The following is a 25,371-nucleotide window of genomic DNA, read 5'->3' as shown; positions in this document are numbered from 1 at the left end:
GACTGGGTTCTTTATGTATGCCTTCAGGGGACTATACGTTACATTATATGTGAAGGAAATGGAAAATTGATGTGTGCTGTTAAATGTGTGTGGTTGGGGCATAGATAAGTATAGATATCTCACCGTCTTGTAATTGAAGGAAGCCATTAAATGGTTTAAGCGGCTGACACTTCTGTCAGCCATTTAATGGCTGTCATGGTGTAATTTACGCGGAACAATGCTGACATGCGCAGTTGAATGGTGCAAAAACACGAAATCGAAGAAAAAGTGCAGAGAAATATCGTTTCATTCGTAAATGATCTAAAAACTACATTTTAATAATATTTTTCAAACACGAAAATAGATGACAGTGACAATTTCAATTGTCAAAACTGGTTACGTTTTCTTGTTAAGAGTGAGTAATCTTTACTAATCTATGGGTTTTGGCTATAGAAAGCCAGTATATTAAAGTCGTATATTTATAATTATATACGTAGGTACTATATGGATGTATTTATTTTGGATGCACTACCTACCTACCAACCTCACCATTAGTATTGCATTACGTGTGAACAACGCCTTACAGGTAAAATAAAATAAGAATATGTCAATTTATTTAACACCTGAATTGTATCTTATTTTAGCAAACAGAGATTACCATTGTTGTTAAAAATATCAGAAGGTCTTTTAAAAATAAAATAAAAAACAAATCTGTCAGGCGCAGTCGGGTTATGTAGGATTTTTACCGAACTAAGACCCCCGGTGGCCGTCCTCAACGCTTGGTGGAGAACTCGGGGATCTCCGACGGAACACAACCGGAGTCCTCCAAGCGTGATGCCCCGATTGGGTTCTGCCCTGGTTAAGTTGCCTAGTTTTCGCTCCTCCAACATCATCTGGTGCTTACGACGGTATGCAACCACATATACCGCTGACCTTCTCGGGGTCACTTCCTTCCTTCCACTCTTGCCGCCCTCAACCCCAGAAGCCCACTTTTAGTCGCCTCTTACAGGCAGGGGATATCGTAGCCCTATTCTAGTCCCGGGACTACAGACAAACAACTTTATACCTAGTACTCTGCGTAAATACGACACACCACAAATTCGGTAGTAAATTTAGCAAACACCACTTTATGCCCACATGTGCGACGCATGTGAACACCTGATAACATCCCCATTCCATAATAAAGTGCATAAATCACCAAACCCGATAACGTGTCCCACGCACCGCTCGCTCAATAAATAAAACCTGCATGCATTACTTTCTGCTCGCAATGAATGCGTAAATTATTGCACGTGCAATGAATTATGGGTAAGAAACTCTTAAGGAAAAAGGTATGTACTGCTTAAAGATGTTTTTACACAATTTTAATCCTTTTAGAAGTGGTAAAATCATTTGTGGTGTTTATTATCATCATCAACCCATTACTGTCCCACTGCAGCGCACAGGTCTCCTCTCAGAATGAGAAGGATTAGGCCATAGTCCAACGCACCGGCCTAGTGCTTGGTAGACTTCACATACCTTTAAAAACATTTTTTTTTTATTTCTCAAGTAGATATGTAGAATTTCTCACGATGTTTTCCTTCACCGTTTAAGCAAGTGGTAATTAATTTTTAGTACACATAACTTTGAAAAATCACACCCATCAACCCAAAAAACCAGAATACAACAGCTTTTCACAGCTGCAACAAAAGTATTGCGGTGGTGAGTTGGCAACATCACACTCTTACTGCGTACTCTTACTGCGTATAGAAAATATCAAATGAAATTGCAATATCAAAGAAAAATATTAACTTGAAATAAAAATAATGACCCGTCAGTTCCACTTACTGGATAGCCAAGGGTGAAACGTAAAAATGCAAACAAAACAAATAATGATAAGCTACTTGCAGTTCCCCTGCCCTCGGGGTGGGTTTAATATTTACTATGGTACAGAAGTTAAAGCCTTGTTGTGTTTCGGTCGTAAAATCTTTTAATATAATAGCATAAATAATAATAAAGCAAACGGTCCCTAGGGACTTCTTATTTTTCGATTTTTATACATGAATTTTATCTTTTGATAGACATTTTCAACGTTAAGTAAATAAATTCTCAATTAAATCTACAACTAGAATCAGTAACTGTCTTATTATTATATTATGTTAGTAACAAGTAATAAGTAAGTTGATACTGTTTGTTTTTACCTATCATCCAGATCACCATGTACGAAAAGTTATTTATAACATTACATAGATGGATGACGAACGGACAGACAGTTACGACAAATCTTATGGTTCTGTTTCATGTCATTTGTTGTTAAATGCGTAGTGTTATTAAAACTTTGGACACAATTTAGATAACATATATTTTTCGTATGAAAACAATGTTTATTACATATGCTTAATTTTATATGAACCACTTTTGAATATTTAAACAATTAGAACAATAATAAATTCGGATCAAATTCACATGCGTAGTCGGCATTCGAAAAGATTCGAATAATTCATAATATAAACACGTTATTCGGATCCTACATCAAGATTAGCGTCGCGGTGAATAATTCCCGACGATATGTAAGGGACGTTGATTAATCGATTTTCGTACGCGAATCGATATTGTCGCATCGAATCGCTCGGGTATCGGTGACATCGCGGGTTTTGTTGCAACGCAAAGAACTGTCTTTTATGTTCGAGGTGTGATAAATTGGTTGGTTGGAAACAATGATGTATCGATATATCGATATTAAACGGTTCTTTGTGATGTGCGTTTGAAGGTACGAGTATATCGAGTTTTTTAAGGTTTGTTCTCTATATAATGTAGGAGTAGCAGCCAGTCATGCAGTCCACCTGACGGTAAGTGGCTATTGCAGGCCATCTGTAATCAACCCCAGATAGGATTAGATATTTCTACATGGAGTCGGCCACTGATGCGCCGCTACCCCTGAGAACTAAGCTGGAATGCCTCGGAAAAGTATGTCTCCCTTACCACACCTTCAAATCAGAACACAACAGCGCTTAACACTTCTGTTATAAGACAGAAATACGTATCGCGGTGGTGCCGCCGGAGTGGAACCACAAAGGGTTCTACCACCTTCAAAATTGAATTGTTTGATTTTGAATTGGTAGAAGGGTGTAGGTGTCAGATATAAGTAGATCAGTCTTCAAGAATGGCAATGTAGAGGCTTCAGGTAGATCCCCTGTCCACGTGGAGTTGGTTACAGATATCCATAGGCAGTGACCACTTACCATCAGATGGACTGCAAGCTCATTAGCTACTTCAGTCTTATACAAAAAAATCTAGATTTGGAATACCTATAATCTTGACACCAAGTGATCCCATTATATAACAACTTAATGTTTACGACTTTTCAAAGCATCATAGACACTTCCCGAAACAGATAATCCTTAGGGAGAGCACCTGCGAAGCCTTAGCGTAAGACGTTAACTAAATCCAATTAACCGGTACGCCATCTCGGCGGCTTGGGGGTTATAATTAATTATCTCACCACTCATTAATATAATCTTAACGCACTTTAGTAGTTTGCGTCACGTGATATATTTAAGGGCGGTATATACGAGCGACAGATTGCTAAGACAACTGGTAGTCTGCGACACGGCGACAGTCGACAGTCGGCGGTCGATGATCATTGCAAATGCTGGTAAGACGTTAGACAGCCGGCGATGTCGCTTCACGTAAGTGAGTTTTTTAGACCCCCGATTAGATTAGATTCCTACATGAGATCGGCCACAGATGCGGCGCTACCCCTGGTGACTAAACTGGAATGCCTCTGAAAAGTATGTCTCCCTTACCACACCGTTCAAACCAGAACACAGCAGCGGTTAACAATGCTCTTCATCATCATCATCAATCCATTATTTTCCCACTGCTGGGCACGGGTCTCCTCTCAGAATGAGAAATATTAGGCCATAGTCTACCGCGCTGGCCAAGTGCGTATTGGTAGACTTCACATACCTTTGAGATATTTCTTTATTAAAAATCTCTCAGGTATGCAGGTTTCCTCACGATGTTTTCCTTCACCAAGTTTAGCATGTTTAGCAAGTGATAATTAATTTCTAATTCGCACATAATTTCGAAAAATCAGTGGTGCGTGCCTGGGATTTCAACCTCGGACCCCTCGATCGAGAGGCCCAGTTTCTTCACCACTAGGCTATCACTGCTGTAACAATGCTCTTATTAGGCAGTAATAGGTGTGGCGGTGGTGCCGCCGGAGTAGAACCACAGAACTAGAGTCCTAGAGTTGCTCATATATTAGCTTATTGTCGCTAGTATGTTACCTCCCTTAAGTTGAGTTAGTGGCTTAAGTTCGTTCCGTTAGTTAATGTGATAGTATTCGGATTTTGCCTCCGAAAACGGTAAATTAACGGTAGTCGTGGTTTAGTTAAGGGAAATTAGGTTCGGCTGATAGGTTCGAAATATTAGATAGATAGGTAGGCTGATATTTCTAATATTTCTGATGTATGACCGCTAAAATATCGCCAAAACGATAAACAAAGTTCTTGTTCAAGTATCGGTAAGTGTAATTAATGTAAGAATTTATATTCTGACTAGCTGACCCGGCAAACGTTGTGTTGCCATATAAATAAAAAAATGTTAAGGGTGAAACACACTTATCACTTAGGGGTATGAAAAATAGATAGTAGCCAATTCTCAGACCTACTGAAAATGCATATAAAATTTGGTGAAAATCGGTAAAGCCGTTTCAGAGGAGTACGGTAACTAACATTGTGACACGAGATTATTACTACATAATAATAGTTTTAATCAGTTGTTCTGTAGTAGATCTCAGATAAATCTCCTGTCCTGTGTAAAATCGATTACAGAAGTCCATGGGCGTCAATGACCACTTACCATCAGGTGGGCATCATTGCTGGGCACATTAAAAGGTACCGAGACTTTAAGTACCATGAAATCAGGACGTACTTACAACCGGTACCGTGCGTAATTGCTAAATGTGTCCCGACACGGTCGTAAAGGCAATTTTTTATCGGTAAGGATCGATTTTTATACTTTTTATTGATTACTGTGCTCTTTTTAAAAGGGTATTTAAAGGTATTTTAAGGACAGTGCGGTGGCGCTTAAATTCGATATTTAAACTAACTCAAGACGTTTCGAGTTAGTTTTGTAACTTGCAATTTACTCATGAGCGACTTCAGATAGAACTCTACTTGCATTTGGCGACCTGTCCTTGAACTACACCTTTATCTACTAAATTGAGCTAATTGTAGCTCGTATTACAATATCCTCATCTTATTACTGATCCACTGCTAGGGTTCAACCTTTTAGGAGGACTGAATGTCGATTGGACCTCGATTATATATGAAAGCATACTTGTGAAGTCACGATACTGACGCCGACATATGACTTGTATGGTATTTGATAATAATTGTATGAATGTTTAAATGAATATGGTAATTAATAATATAATTTAATGAATACAATTAATACTTATGAATGTAAATTATGATGATGACATTTTTTTTCTTCTTTAATGACTTGTAATAAGTCTTGTAAATTATGATATTTGTATACCTGAAACGGTCGAATATAGCGCACTTTAGGTAACCATTTTAATACCTATAAGACCTATTCACAAATAAAGAGATTTTATTTGATTTGATTTCATACTTTTGTTTACCGTCAAAGCAAAATCATACTTATTGGGATTCGAACACTGTACCCTTACCATGAGTTTTTACGTTTTGACAAATATGACTATTTTGGTATTTGTTTACGTATTGGCCCTTGCGATTTCCTAGTTCTGACACAATCCACTAGGGGCGCTGATTGGAAATTGTATGGGCAAATACGTAAACAAATACCGAAACAGTCATATTTGTCAAAACGTAAAAACTCATGGTAAGGGTACTGTGCTCTAACGTAAAGCTTTTCACTACTTATCCCATTCTTCACATAATAATAAAAAAAAAATATATCTATAATGCAACCTCCTGTATATAAGTACCGAGCCTAATTGCGAAATTGTTTTATTGTAAGTTGCAGCCTCGTGGCGACGTATCGGCCCTCGTTAATCTGTCTTGTATCGACCGTACGCGTAAGTGCCCCTGAGGGGCCATCTCTTTTACCGGGTTTTATTTCTTATACGCGTACGAAAATATGAAATGCATTTACCTAAAAATTGGCGGAAGAATCGATATATTTACAAATAAAATCTGGTATTTGTTTTTACACAATATACGTTATGTTTAATTATCTGCGATTTCAAAATAACTTCTATTTTCCTACAAGTTTTATGTTTAGCAATAGGCTGATATAAATTTAAGAGAAAGATGTTATAATTATTTATCTTTATTTCTAACACTAGGATCAAATTCGCAAAAAAAAAGTACTTTATGGAAAATTATTTTAACTAATTTTTCAACTTAACAACTTCAATAACATGCTCTAAACGTTAACTAAATAAATTACACAGCAAATTTCTATTTCGTATTTCCTTTTCTATTCACTCGTTACCTTCCAATACTGATTTAGTTTCCACAATGCTACAACATAGTTAATCGAACTCGTTGTCTGCAGTGATTGCCCCCGAGGGGTCGAGGGGGGTGAGCTGAGCCCTCTTTGAGTTCTCACCTCATCGCACTCACGAATTTCGAGAGTAATTCGACGGGTGAATTCCGATAATGAACGCCTAAGCCTCATGCACGGTAATGATGTGCTTTGGAAATGACTGATTACGGATCGCAATTTAGTGTTGAAGTTAGACAAGAGAGCATAATGGAGTTTTTAGAACTGAACTGAGTTATTGTCTTGTCTGAATTCTATACTATGACTATGCACTTAATAGTGATGTGCTCCGGGTATGAGGCTGATTACGATTTGCAATTTAGTGTTGAAGTTAGACAAGAGAGCATAATGCAGTTTTATGAACTGAGGTGAGATATTGTCTTGCCTGCGTTCAATACTATGACTATGTTAATAGTGATTTGCTTCGGGTATGAAACTGATTACGATTTGCAATTTAGCGCTGAAGTTAGACAACAGAACATAATGCAGTTTTGTGAACTAAACTGTGTTATTGTCTCGCCTAAGTTGGATTCTATGATGTAGTAAGTATCAATTTGCGCTGGAAATGACTGATTACGGTTTGCAATTTAGTGTTGAAGTTGAACAGTGGGCATAATGTAGTTCTATGAACTGAACTTAGTTATTGTTGGCTGAGTTGTATACTATGGTGTACTAAGTAGTGATGTGCTCGGGATACGAGACTGATTACGGTTTGCAATTTAGTGTTGAAGTTAGACAAGCGGGCATAATGCAGTTTTATGAACTGAACTGAGTTATTGTCTGGCCTGAGTTGGATTCTATGATGTAGAAAGTAGTGATGTGCTCTGAAAATGACTGATTACGTTTTTCAATTTACTGCTGAAGTTAGACAAGAGGTTATGATGCAGTTTTATGAAATGTGTTGATATATTGTCTTGCCTGAGTTCTATGCTATGGCTGTGGACTAAGTAGTGATGCACTTTGGAAATGTCTGATTACGCTTTGCAATTTAGTGTTCAAGTTAGACAAGTGGACATAATGCAGTTTTATGAAATGAGTTGATATATTGTCTTGCTTGAGTTCTATACTATGACAATGGACTAAATAGTGATGTGTTGGAAATGACTAATTACGATTTACAATTTAGTGCTGAATTAGACAAGTGGGCATAATGCAGTTTTATGAACTGCACTGAGTTATTAGTTATTATCTCACCTGAGTTGTTAACAAGTACATCGTACTATGATGAATGGAGCAAAATTTGAACTAAGTTAATTCCTGCGTTTTATATATTGCATTTATTGCAACTTAACGATAAATAATTGCGTCCTCTATTTACCGCTTAACAACTATAGTGTCAAGCGTTACTGTGATCTCTTTGAAAGGGGTGGTAAGGGAGCTTAAAGAAGCATTCCGACTTACTTATGGATAGCAAAGTCTCTGTGACCGACCCCAGATGGGACTCTAATCTTCTTAAGGGTTAATTACCGGAGCTCCAGTGGTCACTTACATCAGGTGGACTACAAGCACCTTTACTTGGTTAATTGTTTCTATTGTTTAACAATTTGCCAAGAGTATTCCTTACTCAGACGTGGTGGCGACATTATAATGGAAGCCAAATGATTCATATTGAAATGCAATGGACCAAACTCACTTGGCGTAGGTTTGGCAACATAATTATATTTCCATATTGTTATGAGTCAATTGACTGACGACATTACCATGGTATCCAGAAAAATGGCTCAGATTGTCGTCTGCTCATTACTGCCCACTACTGGGCATGGGTCTCCTCTCACAGTGACAAGGGCTTAAACCATATTCCACTGCGTTGACTGAGTGCAAATTGATAAACTTCACACACCTTTGAGATGCTCTTGATATCTTTTTTGTAAGGGAAAATATACACCTGAAAGTTTTTTCAGGCGTGTAACGTTTCCCTTCACTATCATAACAAGTGATAATAATTTGGAAAATCGTAAATGCCTGGGATTCGAACCTCAGACCCTTCGATTGAAAGTCCCAGTTTCATGCTTATATATATGCTTATACAGGGTGAATCTCCATAAAGTGCACATATTGAAACAGGTAAAATTAAACCGCATTTTGTCGACAAAAAAAATAAAAAAAATAAATAAAAAAATTTTTTTTTGGGTTTTACGACCTTTTGAAGTTTTTTTTTTGGAATTGTGCACCTAAAGTAAATAAATCGCTATAACTTTTGAACTAAAAGAGTTATCATGTTCAAACAAAAATTACAATGAATGCCAATTATAGGCCGTACTGATCCATGAAAAAAAAAAACAAAAAAGTTTATCTTCCCAGAAAAAAATAGTCAGATTAGTGTGAAGAAAGCAATTTTTTTAGGTTAAATTTCAGTAATCGTGAATTTCCTCAAAATAATCTAGGCTTTTTATTTTATTTTTATTATTTAATGTACTTCTACGTCGTATTAGCTTTCAAACACTAAAAAAAGCATGCCTCTAACTTAAGTATAAAGTTTCCTACGAGCGCTTAAACAAAGGCAGTTCTTAAGGGTGTTGGTAATAAATAAAATTTTTAATACAAACTAGTGTTTTTTTTTTAATTATTAAAGATTTATTTTATTACTGTTTTATCACTTTAATATCGTCAAAAATAAGAAACTTCCATGAATTTACCATTGAAACATATTTTTGATAGTTTCCTTTGTTTATATTTTGGACATCTAATTATGGGTCGGACTATACCAGTTTTATTAGGACGCACGTGCGTCGCGTCTTTTTTGAAACGTTCCTAGCAAACTTTATAGTTGAGTTAGAGGCGTGGTTTTTTTAGTGTTTGAAAGCTAATACGACGTAGAATTGCATTAAATAATAATAAAAAAATAAAATGCCTAGATTATTTTGAGGAAATTGATGATTACTGAAAATTTTACCTAAAAAAAGTGCTTTTTTGCACTAATCTGACATTTTTTTCCTGGGAAGACGATTTTTTTTTGTTTTTTTTTTTCATGGATCAGTAGGGTCTATCATTGGCAATCATTGTTAATTTTGTTTGAACCTGATAACCCTCTTAGTTTAAAAGTTATAGCGATTTATTTACTTCAGGTGCACAATTCCCAAAAAAAAATTCAAAAGGTCGTAAAACCCAAAAAAAATTTTTTTTTATTTTTTTTATATTTTTTTTGTCGACAAAATGCGGTTTAATTTTACCTGTTTCAATATGTGCACTTTATGGAGATTCACCCTGTATATATATTACTGCTTAAAATGTTATCACTGCTGACACAATCAATAGCTACATAAATTGATTAAATCTGGCACAAGCTTTCAAAAATTGCACAACTCACGCTTCACTAAATCGACATGCTCTACAATTTCCCACAATCTGTAAACGTGCTTAATGTAATAAATTGCTGTATCTCCTTTGAATGCCTTTGAGTTCCCACTCCAGTGCACGCGGATTTTGAGCAAATTCTCCAGCTGCGCCTAAACACCGAGCGGTAATGAATGGTTGGCTCTAGTGTAGAGTTGTCAACTGTACAGTATTCCCCGGACATATCCTATTTTTATAATATACAGCAAACGATGCTAGAGTTGCCAACCGGCCTGTTTTCCTCGGACTTGATTTTTTATATAATAATATAAGAATAGCAGAGTAGCATGCAGTCCACCTGATGATGGCTACTGCCGCCTATGGGCATCTGTAATCAACCCCATATATGATTAGATATTCCTATCTGAGGTCGGCCACAGATGCGCCGCTACTCCTGAGGACTAAGCTGGAACGCCTCGTAAAAGTATGTCTCCCTTACCACACGCTTCAAACCAGAACACAGCAGCGTTTAACACTGTTGGAGGCAGAAATAGGTGTGGCGGTGGTGCTACCGGAGTCGAACCATAAAGGGTTTTACTTGACTGCATGGTTCAATATTTTTCAAGCGTATGTATGTATTCTAGTACTCGTATGTACGAGTATGTGTAATTCTTATAAGTATGAGTTCCCACTCCAGTGCACGCGGATTTTGAGCAAATTTTCCAGCTGCGCCTGAACACCGAGCGGTAATGAATGGTTAGTTTTAGTGTAGAGTTGCCAACTAGCCTGTTTTCCCGGGATATGTTTTTACAAATATGAGGTATCGTTGGATTCATCTAAATTGTATAGTAATGTAGACTATATTTTTATTTTTATTTCTCTACTTTATATATAGTATAGAAATAGCAAATGTGCATGCAATCCATCTGATCGTAATTAGCTTTTGCCGCCCATCAGTTATTAATCCTAGACAAGATTAGATTCCCAGATGAGGTCGGCCACAGCTATCTGTGGCCGACCTTATCTGGGAAGCACTATTGCTATCTCTGAGGATTAAGTTGGAAAGCCTTAGAAAAGTATGCCTCCCTTACGACGCTTTAAAGAAATTCTTATGTTTAATTTAATCATAACTCCGCAAAATAGCATTAAAATTTGTTCATTCAAGATCTTTTTTTTCTCCGCAAATTGTCACACAAAAAGCTTTAGCGAAAAATCCGAAACAAATTCGATGCGTTCTTAGTAAAAGCATCACAAATAACGTTACAGTCATTATCGGGTCCCCATCATTACCTTCCACGGTAATTCCTTCCCACCTGTCATCATTCACCAAATGATAACTCATTCGACTCGTTACCGTTTCACGCTAGGGTTAAGTAATTTATTTCGACGGTTCCACCCCACTAGGGGTTGGAATGCTTGCAGTGTTTCTCAAAGTGGGGGATAATGGTCCCTTGTGAGCGCTGGAAGTCTATAGGGGGACGGTGATGGTTTCAGAAAGAAATAGTTGAAGTTGTGGGGGCGATAAGGCTCTGATTTTAATAGACCTGACTTTGCATCAACTTCTCGTAAAGACTGACGACTTAGATGATTGTCATAAAATAAACGTTTTTCCGCCGACTTATTCCCAAAAATCTCAGATAGGAAAATAATTATTACTACTTTGGGAACCGCTGGCTTACACGATACCTCGTTTCCCCCAACGAATGGACTCGTAAAATTTTCAGTTATGCTTCCAAAGACGTGATATCCTTTATGCAATGTAATGTTTGATTATGTTGGTAATGACGTCTTATGGTGCTCGAGGGTTAACTTTGGACGTAAAAATGCGTACACCCACGCATTATGTATGGGGTTGTATGTTATGTGTATGAGTTTGGTGTTACTGTTATAACACCCATTTCGGTACAGATTGCAAGGCTTTAATGTTTTTCATTTCCACTCCCTGTTTTTGGAGAAAAATGAGATAAAACTTGAGCTGTAAGTTTAAAGTATGATAACATAACAATAATGGTATACGTTATATTTTTTTTATAATATAAGAGTAGCAGACGAGCATGCAGTCCACCTGATGGTAAGTGGCTACTGCCGCCCATGGACACCTGTAATCAACCCCAGATAGGATTAGATATTCCTACCTGAGGTCGGCCACAGATGCGCCGCTACCCCTGAGGACTAAGCTGGAACGCCTCGGAAAAGTCTGTCTCTCTTACCACACCTATTTCTGCCTGATAACAGTAGTTTTAAGCGCTGCTGTGTTCTGGTTTGAAGGGTGTAGTATAGGAGACATAGTTTTCCGAGGCGTTCCAACTTAGTCCTCAGGGGTACTAATGCATCTGTGGGCAACCTCAGGTGGCAGTTTCAATCTTATCTGGTGGACTGCATGCTTGTCAGCTACTCTTGTTGTAAAAAATATAACGCTACTTTCTATAGAAGTAAACTGGTTAAATAATATGTGAAAATATGGTCGTGCGAAATAAAATATATGGTTAACTTCTGTTATCACTGTTTATTTTAGCTTACTGCTTTAACTACAGGTTATTTTAACTATTAGACTTTCACAAACAATACTATCGAACCGGCCATCGAAGGAAGAAGAAAAAGTCAAACCCGGATGTCACTAATATGACACTTGACAAGTGTTGCCAATATAAATGTATTATACTAACAATATGTACTCATAAACTATTTAATAAATATACATATATATATTTTAATATTCAACCTAACGATAAGGCAGACGGGCTACCTGATGGAAAGCAGTCACCGTCGCCTATGGACATTTGCAACACCAGAGGAGTCGCCAATGCATCGCCGGTTTAATAATATTATACTAGACATTATATTACAGGTACTAGATAAAGTCACGTCCATTCTTGTCTATGGGTGTATGTTGTTAACAAGTGTGGCCTTCGAACACCATCACGACCACAACCGCATCGTGTCATGTGTGGTTGAGCTGTCCATGTTACACACGAGAATATGTAAATGAAGGTCGAATTAAACTATTTACTTAATGGAAAACGCTTATGACCGTATTCATTACAAGACGGCAGAGGGTAATGTTTTTCTATAGTATTTATGTATGTATGTATGTACGCTGCAGGCTAACATATGACGCTTTAACATATGAGGTGTCGTTAGTCATAAGCTCTATTTTCAAGTATCAGGTATTTTGTTTTAAAAATAGTTATAATAAAATGTTTTATACTTTCTCTTGTCACTGGAGAATGTCTAGAGCATACTCCACCACGCTGCTCCAATGCGGATCGATAGAGGTAAGTATGAATTAGAGACCGTGTCGAATGTTTTCAAACCTTACTATTAAATAAGGACTTTGACAAGGTTTAACGGTATGTAATTACAAGAACTAATGAATTCGACAGCTTAACGTGCCCTGAAACACACATGAAATTAAACTAGCGGTCACTCATCCAACTCTCCACTGCACCCGATATTGCTTAACTTTATTTGTGCTTCGATTGTAATTGTCTATTAAAATGACATATATGTATCATATACCTATGCATGCTCGTTATTTACTAGAAAATATATTGAAACGAAGAGTTTAATAGGTTTCATAAGGATGAGTAGTAAGTACCTTAAAGAGGCTTTTACAGCTGTAATAAGGAACTTTATAAATAAAACCATTAAGCTGCAGGTGAGCTAACGATATGACCCTCACTTCCTTAATTAAAAGAGACTAAAGAACCTATTGGATAAGGACTGCAAACATTGCATATTCAATTAAGTAGTAAAACAGAGGACATTATTTATCTGTGGTAATACTTAATAACAGTTATTAAATCTGTATATAATTGAATAATTTGTTGGCCGAGGTGTAGATGTTTATGTAACTTAGATGTTTTATAATATTAGATATATAATATTACCCAAGTTTTATAGCTTTCGTAAGTAATAATAATGTTTTGTACAGTTTCGAGTAGGCTTAGGTTTCTGGACAGATTACACACAAAGAAAACATAAACACTAAAGCAGAATTGAAAACTTAATTAATGACTTGATGTCTGCACGGTCGGATTGGGGATCGAACTCCGAGCCTCATACGTCGCAGACTGGTATGTCTTAAGATTGATCAAAAGGAAAGTTATATTAGATACGAGCTTTCGCCCGCGCCTTCGCTCGCGTTACGAAGTAATATTTTCATCCCTTATTTTATCCCCTTGGGGGTAGAATTAATCGAAATCCTTTCTTAGCGGATGCCTACGTCATAACTTGCATACCAAATTTCAGCCTGATCCGTCCAGTGGTTTGGGCTGTGCGTTGATAGATCACTATGTCAGTCAGTCACCTTTGAGTTATATATATTTAGAAGAGAAGATTTAGAAGCTCAATATTATTAAGTGTTACATCTGTACCTTTACAAACACTATACAATGCAACCTCATTACCACGTGTATACAATATACATGTATAGCGCCGCGGCTTCGCCTCCATCAGGCATGTCGGAAGCAATCAGTCATGTGTGGGCGGTGACTGTTGGCTTGAGTAATATGTAGCACATACTAGTAGTATCATGTGTATTGTGTTGCAGAATACTGGTTTGAAAATCAGTCTCTTGATATAAGGGTCCGAGGTTCAAATCTTAGGCACCCACCTTTGATATTTCAAACGTAGTGCGCAATGGAAATTGTCATAGTCAGGACACCTACCTGCAAGTTCTTTAAGAAAAGTTCTCAAAGTTTTTTTTTTATAATATAGGAGTAGCAGACGAGCATGAAGTCTACCTGATGGTAAGTACCTACTGCCAGCCATAGACAACTGCAATCATCCCCAGATAGGATTATATTAGTACCTGAGGTCGGCCACAGATGAGCCGCTACCCTTGAGGACTAAGCTGGAACGCCTCGGAAAAGTCTGTCTTCCTTACCACACCCTTCAAACCGGAACACAGCAGCGCTTAACACTGCTGTTATTAGGTAGAAATAGGTGTGACGGTGATACCGCCGGAATCGAATCACAAAGGGTTCTACCACCTTCAAAAATAAAATTGTCCATTAATAAAGCAATTCTAACGCATTCCGTCTTCCCTATCAAAGAACGATATTTGACCCGTGCCCAGCAGTGGGACAGTGCGTTGACGACGATTGAGCTTATACCGGAAATTGTCAATTTGGTTGACAGATTGCTTATTAAAAACCTATGTCTGTCTTTAACATTCATCAAGCAGAATGTGTTATATCTTAAATGAACGGTGCATCAGCAGGAATGCGTGTCTGTGTGGTCGCCTGAAATAAACCCGTAAAACTGATTGAGGCAATAAACCGACAGTTAACATACGCTAAATGTGTTACGCGGTTTTCGTACGTCAGGTTTCAGCTTTATACGAGATTCTTGGACTAAATGTTAGTTGTTTATTGAGTTTAATCTGTTTCCTTAGTTTTGTAGCTCTTTATAAATTATGGTAGGTACATTTTTTTATAATATAGTTTTTAGTTTTTTTTATGATATGGGAGTAGCAGGCGAGCATGCAGTCCACCTGATGGTAAGTGGGTACTGCCGCTCATGGACATCTGTAATCAACCCCAGACGGGATTAGATATTCCTACCTTAGGTCGGCCACAGATGCGCCGCTACCCCTGAGGACTAAGCTGGAACGCCTCGGAAAAGTATGTCTCCCTTACCACAACCTTTAAAACGGAAACAGCAGCGCTTAACACTGCTGTTATTAGGTAGAAATAGGTGTTGCGGTGGTCCCCTCCGAGGAGCTGCCACCTTGTCGTGGTGGAGGGGCTTGCGTGGCCCTACGATCCCCAAGGCTATGCCGGTAGGGATTCCCATACCGGACAGGCTTGGTGGGGAGGGTCCAGACTAAGAGTGGCTCACCCTCGTCGGGACTCAAAATGGTTCCACCAGGCGGGGAGGGTGCAAGGCGAATAGCCTGCACGAGGAGTCTCTTCCAATCGGGAGAGCCCTGGACGGGCTCGGTGTGCACTTGTGCCACCGTGCAGGCTACGGTAATTTGCCTAGCTACCGTCGATATCGTAATCCCACCCAGGAGAGGTGTCGTGGTCATGTCTCGCGGCCTCTGGTGGGACCGAGGGTCTTGCCTTAATTGGCCGGACTGCGAGGAAGAAAACCTCTATAAAAAATCACCCTAATCCCAAGCGGCGGCGCACCGCGAGGGGATGCATGGCTGGCGGGGAGGCCAGTCACTAGTGCGACTCCCGCCACGGTACCGGCCGACACCGTGGTGGGTTACGCCCAGGCTTACCCGGGTACAGGGGGCACTGCCCGGGTGGACCGCTTATCCCCCATACTCGTGGGAACAACAATGGCGGATCAATTTAAAAAACCAAAAGAAAGAACAAAAGCACACGACACAAAAAACACACGCACACACACAAACACACATAACACACAAAACATTGATGAGGGGGAGGCATCCGTATCGGATGTGAGTGGGAGTACACAGGTGGGTACCGGCCGGAACCGCCTGTGGAGGAGCCGAAGGAGACAAAATTTGAGTCCTTCGGTTACAGCGCTGTCGAGCGATGAAGATGTTGCGCCAGTCGCAACAGTTGCTCCGGCGAAAGTTAAGAACAGGAGGAAAGAGTTCCTCATTCAAACAGAGACCTGCAGTGAAGGGGCGACACAGGCACAGCTGACGTCAAACGTAGCTTCAGCAGGAGTGGAAGACGATCGTTTGGCCTTAGAATTAAAGGAGAAAGCCCTTAAGGATGTCAGCGTGATCCTTAACGTGACGGCAAAGTCGAAACACCTAAAGGGTACTTTTCACAAGGCCCTGAAGGAGGCGGCCCAGTCATTGATAGTGGCAATAGAAGCCTTACATTCTAGGTCTTCTACGGAAGAAACTGCCAAACTGCAGGCGGAAAACACACGCCTGAACGGAGAGATGGCAGATCTCCGTAGAGAAATGTCAGAGCTCAGGGAAGAGTTAGTTTGCCTTAAAAACAGCTCGCCACGGAAAGAGTCGCCTCAAACGGCTAACAGCAATGAGGAGCTGTCTAGGCACATATTGCTACAAGTTGGGGGCATGCTAGATGCGCGCCTAGAGGCGTTGGAGAGTAGACTGCCTTCGCGTACACCTGACTGCAGCTACACGTTTGCCGAGGCTGCCTCTAAGCCGCGTAACAAGCGAGAGGTGCCGAGACCGGTGGAGGCCTCCGGCAAGGAGAATGGGAGTAGGAAGAAAAAAGGGGAGGCTGACATTGTACCAGCCTCAAAAAAGGCCGACAACCGACATCCCCCGCTGACACCTGCACCCAAGGAGGGCCAGTGGGTTTTGGTTACCAAGCGGGGAAAGAAGAAGAAGGGAAATCCTCAGGTGGGTGCTCAGGCAGCAACGAGCAGTAAGGGGAAGAGGAAAACTCCTGCCGAGAAGGTCGAAAAGCCAAAAGCCAATCGGCCAGGGCCTGTAAAGCTCCGCCCTCCTCGCTCTGCGGCTGTAGTTATTACACTGCAGCCGGCAGCCGAACAGCAAGGAGTAACTTTTGCCAAAATTTTGGCAAAAGCGAGGGCGGATATTGACCTCCCGAGCCTTAATATAAGCGGTCTAAAATTCCGTACTGCTGCTACAGGTGCCCGCATTTTGGAGGTACCAGGAGCCTCTAGCGGCGACAAGGCGGACTCCCTTGCTGAGAAACTCCGGGAGACGCTCGATGACGGAGTCGCCATAGTATCCAGACCGGTGAAATGTGCAGAAATGCGGATCACCGGCCTGGACGACTCCGTATCACAGGAGGACGTCGCTGTCGCCGTTGCACGGGATGGAGGCTGCCCTAAGGAGGCAGTAAATGTGGGTATAATTAGACCCACTCCTCGGGGCGTCAGTTCCGTCTGGGTGCGGGCTCCCGTCACGGCGGTGAAAAAGATGGGTAGTCTCGGCCGCCTGTTAATAGGCTGGGTTTCAGCAAGAGTGGAGGTGCTGCAGCCAAGAACACTGCGGTGCTTCCGGTGCTTGCTCAGCGGGCACGTCAGAGCACAGTGCACCGCAGAGGCTGACCGCAGCGAAGAATGCTATCGCTGCGGTAAACCTGGCCACAGAGCCAATGCATGTACCGGCACACCTAAGTGCTCGGTATGCGCGGCGGCAAATAGGCCGGCCGAGCATCGGTTGGGGAGTAAAGCGTGCTCCCCACCGAAAAAGAAAGGGAAGAGCGCCAAAGCCGCTACTGCTCCTGCTCCCGTTCCCGCGCCAGCTACTGGTACTGCTGCTCCGAATGCCGCCACATCTACTCTGGCAGCCGCCGATAGTCCCCCATCTGAAGGAGGGACTGGGGAGGTAATGGCCACACAACTCAATTAAGTATGGCCCATCGCCTACTCCAGGCTAATATCAACCACTGCCGTTCTGCACAAGACCTTCTAGTTCAGAGTATGGCGGAGTGGTTGATGGAAGTGGCGGTGGTGGCGGAGCCCTACTTTGTCCCCCCAATTAACAACTGGGTGGGGGACCAAGATGGATTAGTGGCCATTACGAGCTCCAGAACACTTAGTGTGCCGCCCCTAACTATGATCAAGAGGGGCAAGGGCTATGTGGCTGTGCAGTGGCGGGACTGCGTCCTCGTTGGGGTCTACTTCTCGCCCAACAAACTACTTGTCGAATTTGAGGAATTCTTGGGCGAGTTGGAGACCCTAATAGGACAGATTCAGACTCGCCGTGTGCTCGTCCTTGGGGACCTCAACGCCAAGTCAACGGCATGGGGCTCCCCTAAGACGGATGCTCGCGGCGAGGTCTTGGAGGAGTGGGCGACGACAACCGGCCTCTTAGTGTTAAATCAAGGGTCGGCAAACACATGCGTGCGACAGCGGGGGGGTTCTATTGTGGATGTCTCGTTCGCATCCCCCGCTGTGGCAAGCATCGTCCGGGGCTGGAATGTTCTGGAGGGGGTGGAAACACTGTCTGATCATTTATACATCCGGTTCGACGTGTCCCCCTCGCCAGAACACCCGGGCCGTCGTCGCCCAAAGAAATCGACGCCGAGATGGGTGCTGGGGAGTCTCAATAAAGACTTTCTGGTAGAAGCTGCCATAGTCCAGGCCTGGCTGGCTCCCCCTCAACCTGTGGAGGTGGAAGGGGAGGCGGAATGGTTCCGGGGTGCCATGTCGAATATTTGTGACGCAAGCATGACCCGTGCCAAGCCGCATCCCCCAAAACGCCGGGTGTACTGGTGGTCCCACGAAATCGCAGTGCTTCGCTCAGACTGCACAGTGGCGAGACGCCAGTACGCCAGGCACCGCAGGTTGCGCCGACGTGAGTCCGATCACGGCTCGGTGGAGCAGCAGCTGTACGAGGCCTATCGAGAGCGACGATTGGCCCTACAGCTGTCCATAAGCCAGGCAAAGGAAAAGGCCAATACGGAGCTTCTCCAGACCCTTAGTCACGATCCGTGGGGGCGCCCTTATAAGATCGTAAGGGAAAAAATGCGCCCTTGGGCGCCCCCTCTGACTGAGACTCTCCAGCCCCAGCTACTGGAGGAGGTGGTGTCCACTCTGTTTCCAGCCAGAGTGGCACACTCTCCTCCGACAATGGCACCTTCCGATCACACCTCAGGATCGGAGGAAACGGAGGTGCCAAAGGTGTCGGAGGAGGAACTAGGTGCGGCCATTTTAAGGCTCCGGGGAAAGAATAAGGCCCCGGGGCCGGATGGAATACCTGGCCGCGCCTGGGTTATAGCTCTTGAGGAGCTTGGGGACCGGTTTCGCAGGCTATGTGATGCCTGTCTGGAGTCGGGATCGGTCCCAAGACAGTGGAAAACGGGCGGCCTAATTCTTCTTAAGAAGGAAGGACGCCCCGCAGAGTGTCCTTCGTCGTATAGACCCCTAGTAATGCTTGATGAGGCAGACAAACTTTTTGAGCGTATTGTGGCAGGTCGCCTCATCAGGCATCTAGGAGAGGTAGGGCCGAACCTATCCGGCAATCAGTTTGGTTTCCGAGAGGGCAGATCGACCATCGATGCTATTATGCACGTAAAGGCCCTCTCGGATGAGGCGGTGGCCCGACGCGGGGTGATGTTGGCTATTTCGCTCGACATAGCAAATGCCTTCAACACCCTGCCGTGGGCCAGCGTTAGAGAGGCACTAAAGTATCATAAGGTGCCTCTCTACCTCAGCCGGATCGTTGGAGCCTATCTCTCCGATAGGTACATAACGTACCCGGGGCACGGAGGACACACACTCAGTCGGCAGATGACGTGCGGTGTTCCACAAGGGTCGGTTCTTGGTCCGCTTCTGTGGAACATCGGATACGACTGGGTGCTGCGGGGTAACCTACCCCCGGGGGCTACTGTGACCTGCTATGCGGATGACACGCTGGTCACTGCCCGGGGGTCTAATTACGAGGAGGCTGCCCGTCTTGCCACTGAAGCGGTGGCACTGGTGGTTGACAGGATAGAGATGTTGGGGCTCCAACTGGCGTGCGCCAAAACCGAGGCCCTGTGTTTTCACGGGCCAAGGAAGGCACCGCCGCGGGGGTCCCACATACTCATTGGTGGAACCCGTGTCGAGGTTGGGTCAAATATGAAATATCTGGGACTCATCCTCGACAGCCGCTGGAACTTCCGCGAGCACTTCACTCGCTTAGCCCCCCGGTTAATGGGAGCGGCAGCTGCGTTGAAACGGCTGCTGCCCAATCTCGGGGGGCCTAGTATGAGTAGCCGCCGCCTATACTTAGGGGTGGTGCGGTCCATGGCCTTATACGGGTCACCCGTATGGGCGAAGGCCCTGACAAGGCAGAATATCACCCTCTTAAAAAGACCGCAGAGGGTGATGGCCGTCGGGGTCATTCGTGGATACCGCACCATCTCCTTCGAGGCAGCGTGCTTATTGGCGGGGCGCCCTCCTTGGGATCTGGAGGCGGAGGTCTGTGCTGCGATGTATAGATGGCGCGCAGACCTCCGGCTCCGGGAGGAACACCCCACGCCCAAGGAGGAGGAAGAGCGGAAGTTCCGCGCTCTACAGTCCATGACTGTAAAGTGGAAAGAGAGGCTGGCTGAACCTACGGCTGGCCTCAGGACTGTGGAGGCTGTCCGTCCGGTGCTAGAAGCCTGGATGGACAGGCGGCATGGATCGCTGACCTTCCGGATGGCACAGGTGCTCTCGGGACATGGGTGTTTCGGAAAGTACCTGTGCCGCATAGCCGGAAGGGAGCCAGCCACCCAGTGCCACCATTGTAGCTGCGACGAGGACACGGCGCAGCATACACTGGAGGAGTGTCCTGCATGGGACAGCCAGCGCCGTGTACTCGTCGCTGCAGTGGGGCCAGACCTCTCGCTCCCTGCCGTGGTAAAAGCTATGGTCGGGAGCGACAGGTCTTGGAAAGGAGTAAAATCCTTCTGCGAGGAAGTCATCTCGCAGAAGGAGGCTGCGGAGAGGGAGAGAGAGAAATCCTCAGACCTCCCTATCCGCAGCCGGAAAACCGGGCGTAGGAGGAGGGCTCCCCACGCCCATCTCCTACCCCCATAACGGAGGCATTGGCGTAGGACACGGGGGTGTCCTACGTCAAATACATCATTAGCCTCGAGGTGGCGCGCGCGGTGTTCCCGCGCGCTCCTCAAAGACGAGGGGATGGAGTAGCTCCAGCTCCATCCCACACAGAGACGGGCCCTGTGGTGGGCAGACGCCGTCAGGACCGCGGACGAATGCATAGCGTACCCGCAGTCCCGACAAAGGGCGTACAGAGGAACACCGTGGGGTTTTAGCCGGTAGGAGTCCGGCATATCCTCTCCGCTGCCCCCGCGGCTGAGAGGAACCCATGAAGGGTTTCCCCACGAAAAAAAAAAAAAAAAAAAAGGTGTTGCGGTGGTGCCGCCGGACTCGAACCTCAAAGAGTTCTACCACCTTATCGTACATGTTTTGATTGTGCTTTTTGGTGCGTTAAGGAAAACCCTGGAATGGATTTTTTGCTCTGATCTGAAAGATTTGGTAAAGAAAAGAAGTAAAATGTACTTATTGTTTTTCTATAAGCCAAATTAGCCTAAAGTTCACTGACAGTTTTGCCAATAAAGTACCTATTTTATTGAAGAAAAAATTAACATATATCAGCATCAGTAGAACACTATTTTAAAGACGCTTAAAGGAATAGAATCTACTAAAAGATAGAAATAATTTGTTACTAGGAATAATTCTACTGTTTAAAAGCTTAGGCCTCTCCCACGATTTAGACGAATCCAACGACACCTCATAATCTTAAAACTTCGAATCAGTCAAGCCGTTTGGCCTGTAAAACTTGCCGTAAAATGAGAAATGCAGTCGTTCTTGAAAAACATTCCTCTCCGCATGCGAGTAAAACATTAATTACCTTATTTTAAAAGTAACCTAAGCAAAGTTATTTCAGTATAGTCAGTTTTGTAGTTTTAAATACATATATAAAGCGCTCTACACACGCAACACTAAAGAGCACTCTACACTAATCAATAAAACGCTCGTAACACCAACACTATTAAATAACCGGCCTTTGTTTTGAAACGTTAATCTCATAACAGCGTGTGGCGCGTGACAATCAATCTTGATAACGGTATGAATGGACACGTCATTATCTCTCTCTAACCCTTGCTCTCGTTCTAACTAATGCTTAAGGGTAACTACACACTGGGATTCTACTAGCGTTTGAAACGCGTTGTTATACTTGTGTTGAAAAAGTCTAACCTAATAACTCGTTATCGCTGTCTAATTTTTGCTCTCGCTAACTAATGCTTAAGGGTATTTACATACTAGGATTCTTTGGCGGCTGAGACGCGTCGTTTTTTACTGTTTTTGAAAAAGTCAATCTTGATAACGGTATGAATGGACACGTCATTATCTCTCTTTAACCCTTGCTCTCGCTCTAACTAATGCTTAAGGGTAACTACGCACTGGGACTTTACTAGCGTTTGAAACGCGTTGTTTTACTGGTGTTGAAAAAGTCCAGCTTAATAACTCGCTATCGCTGTCTAACCCTTGCTCTCGCTCTAACTAATGTTTAGGGTGTAAACACACTGGGTTTTTACTAGCGTTTGAAAGGCGCCGTTTTCACCGATTTTGGAAAAGTCAATCTTGATAACGGTATGAATAGACACGTCATTATCTCTCTCTAACCCTTGCTCTCGCTCTAATATATGCAAGTTGTTTGAAAAATTTCGATAGCGTGATTCAGGACACTTGTGGCGCCATTTGTTGATGAGTTACGGGAAGTCACTATTGTCCTAATTTCCTTGTTTGTTCTTTCTACTTATGTAATCTCAGGAAAAATGCACATCAGTAGACTGCAATTTGTGTTGGACTAGCGGTCAACCTCCGCATATGTAAACGTCCTTACCCGATAAATTGTCTATTTACGTAATCTCATGAGAAGTACACGTCAGTAGGCTGCAACTTTTAAATACTTGGTAGCAGTCCAAACTCCCCATGTGGAAACGTCCTTATCCGATAAATCTGTCAGTGGGTGCGAGCAATAATTCTGACACTTTCTCCGAGCTGACCCTCGTTACAGTGTCCGGTATCGATGTCTCTATCGGATGGGTTTATTGCACAATTGTGACCTCGGTGCCAGCTACTTACCTTCTGTTAGTGTTCAAGGTTTCCTGACTACTTATAAGTTTTAGATACTTGTAGCTTTTTGAAAAAGTCCGGTTTACACAGATTAGTCAAAGGGGTTGCTTCTTTTAAAAAGTTTGTATTTTGTTTGAAATTATTAAAATTACATCAGATAAGCAGATATGAACTTAAATAAAAAAGCGTGTAAAAACGATATCGTAACTTGTACTTTAGAAATTATCATTTGAAAGGTAGTAGGACCAGGGGGGTTACTACTATCTCTTAAAACAATATTATTTTATTCATACTTTTACTTTTTTGCAGGAAATTTAAGTTTTTAAGCAAAATATGACAATTTCAGTTGCTTTTATACAATGGCTAAGCGAAAAAATAATAAGGGTTTAAGTTAGTTCAACTGTTTATGACGGAATATTTTACTGTTTTAAGGAGATAATAAAACATTCCTGAACTATAATGGTTTTAAAAAGATGGTGGTAGGGCCCCAGTATGGTACGACGGGGCAGGTACTGACGCCACGCCCATTTCTATCGTGAAACATTGCTATCAATGGATGCTGGCTAACTTACAGATGAGATAACCATCTTTGTCCTTAGTGGCAATGCATCTGTGATCCGCTTCAGGTAGAACCTAGTCTAAGTTATTGTAAGTAAGTCACAAAAGTTCATGCGCGACAGTGACCGCAGGTGGACTGCAAGCTATTGTTTATTCATAAGAATTGAGATGATTTATTTTCAAATCACAGATAGAAATTTTATATTTTTAATTATTATTTTTGTTAATTATACAGGGTGAATTTTTAAAACGGGCCTTCAGGGCCAAATCCGAAACTATAAGGATTAGCGAAAAATGTTGAAAGGAGTTACGAGGCCGATTTTGATAAAAACTAAAACTGCATCATTAGTTTTTTAAAATATTTTTTTCCTTAGCCGGGAATCGAACGAGTTCATTTTGAAAAAAATGACACCTCTATATTATTCCACTATCTATTAGTGTCGCTTATAAGGATTAAATTCTGGGAAGTAATGTTATGTGACAAATTAAAGGAAAAGGAAAATTTTGAAGAAAATACGTATTTTTCCATACATTGGCATACTAATCCTTAAGGATTATACATAACAAATGATTTATGTGTAATTCTTTAGAAACATACATAAGTAATACCATTGAAGAATTTGTTGTTTAATCAACTAATTATTCGATGTTATGACTATGACATACGGCTTAGTATGAGAAAGTAAAAGTTTGGCAAATAAGTTACCGCTGTTTTTAGGATTTATTTTTTAATGAAAATAGATAACTGATTAAATAGTAAATTCTTATTGTTTGTTGTTTACAACTTCGTTTCAACGTTAAATAAGATTTTCTATATCTCTTTTTTTTAGTAATCACTCGGATTTTACTCTAAAAAGTAATTCTCGCAAATTGTCAACTTTACATCTGTATTAAACGAAACTCCGCCCATAGCTAAGTCGGACATAAAAATATAAATTATTGGGAAACAAAACGTCCATTTCGAATGATTAAAAACATTGAACCAAAAAAATGTTAATACACGAAATATTTAAATTGATGAATGGCGGGAACTTAACTGCCAAATTAATATGAAAAAATACGTATTTTCTTAAAATTGAGGCTTTTTCTTTAGTTTGTCATTTATCATTACTTTTCAGATTTTGATCCTAATAAGCAACACTATCATATAGTGGAATAATATAGAGGGTGCATTTTTTTTTCAAAATGAACTCGTTCGATTCCCGGCTAGGGAAAAAGTTATTTTAAAAAAGTAATAACGCAGTTTTAGTTTTTATCAAAATCGGCCTCGTAACTCCTTTCAGCATTTTTCGCTAATCCTTATAGTTTCGGATTTGGCCCTGAAGGCCCGTTTTAAAAATTCACCCTGTATAATATTAAATATTATTTATAACACTCATTCCTACAACAGAATTCCCTGTTTCCATTCCATAAAAAAATATAAATAGCGTACAACAACCGTTCGCCACCGCGTTATGACGATGAGCTTACCACAAATAAAGCTGCCACTATTACACCCGTGTGGTTTGTGGCTTACCAATGAATAGGTTTCAT

At 41.9% G+C, this 25,371-nt stretch overlaps 2 protein-coding genes across 3 annotated transcripts in view; both read left to right on the top strand.

Moving 5' to 3' along the window:
• The window catches only part of NetA (Netrin-A), a 225,804-nt gene that overhangs the window by 158,340 nt on the left and 42,093 nt on the right, over positions 1-25,371 (top strand). The gene's annotated exons all lie outside the window — the stretch shown is intronic.
• On the top strand, positions 15,633-21,216 carry LOC140756145 (uncharacterized). Its single transcript, XM_073091585.1, has 3 exons — positions 15,633-15,820; positions 15,898-18,034; positions 18,082-21,216. The coding sequence occupies exons 1-3, from the start codon at positions 15,633-15,635 to the stop codon at positions 21,214-21,216; spliced, it is 5,460 nt and encodes a 1,819-aa protein (XP_072947686.1).

The sequence above is a fragment of the Epargyreus clarus genome, unplaced genomic scaffold, assembly GCF_041222505.1.
Source record: "Epargyreus clarus isolate Ecla_fem2 unplaced genomic scaffold, WU_Ecla_fem_2.2 ptg000034l, whole genome shotgun sequence".
Lineage (NCBI taxonomy): Eukaryota > Metazoa > Arthropoda > Insecta > Lepidoptera > Hesperiidae > Epargyreus > Epargyreus clarus.
Note: the sequence above shows the minus strand (reverse complement) of the source record. Positions and strands in the feature narration are given on the sequence as shown.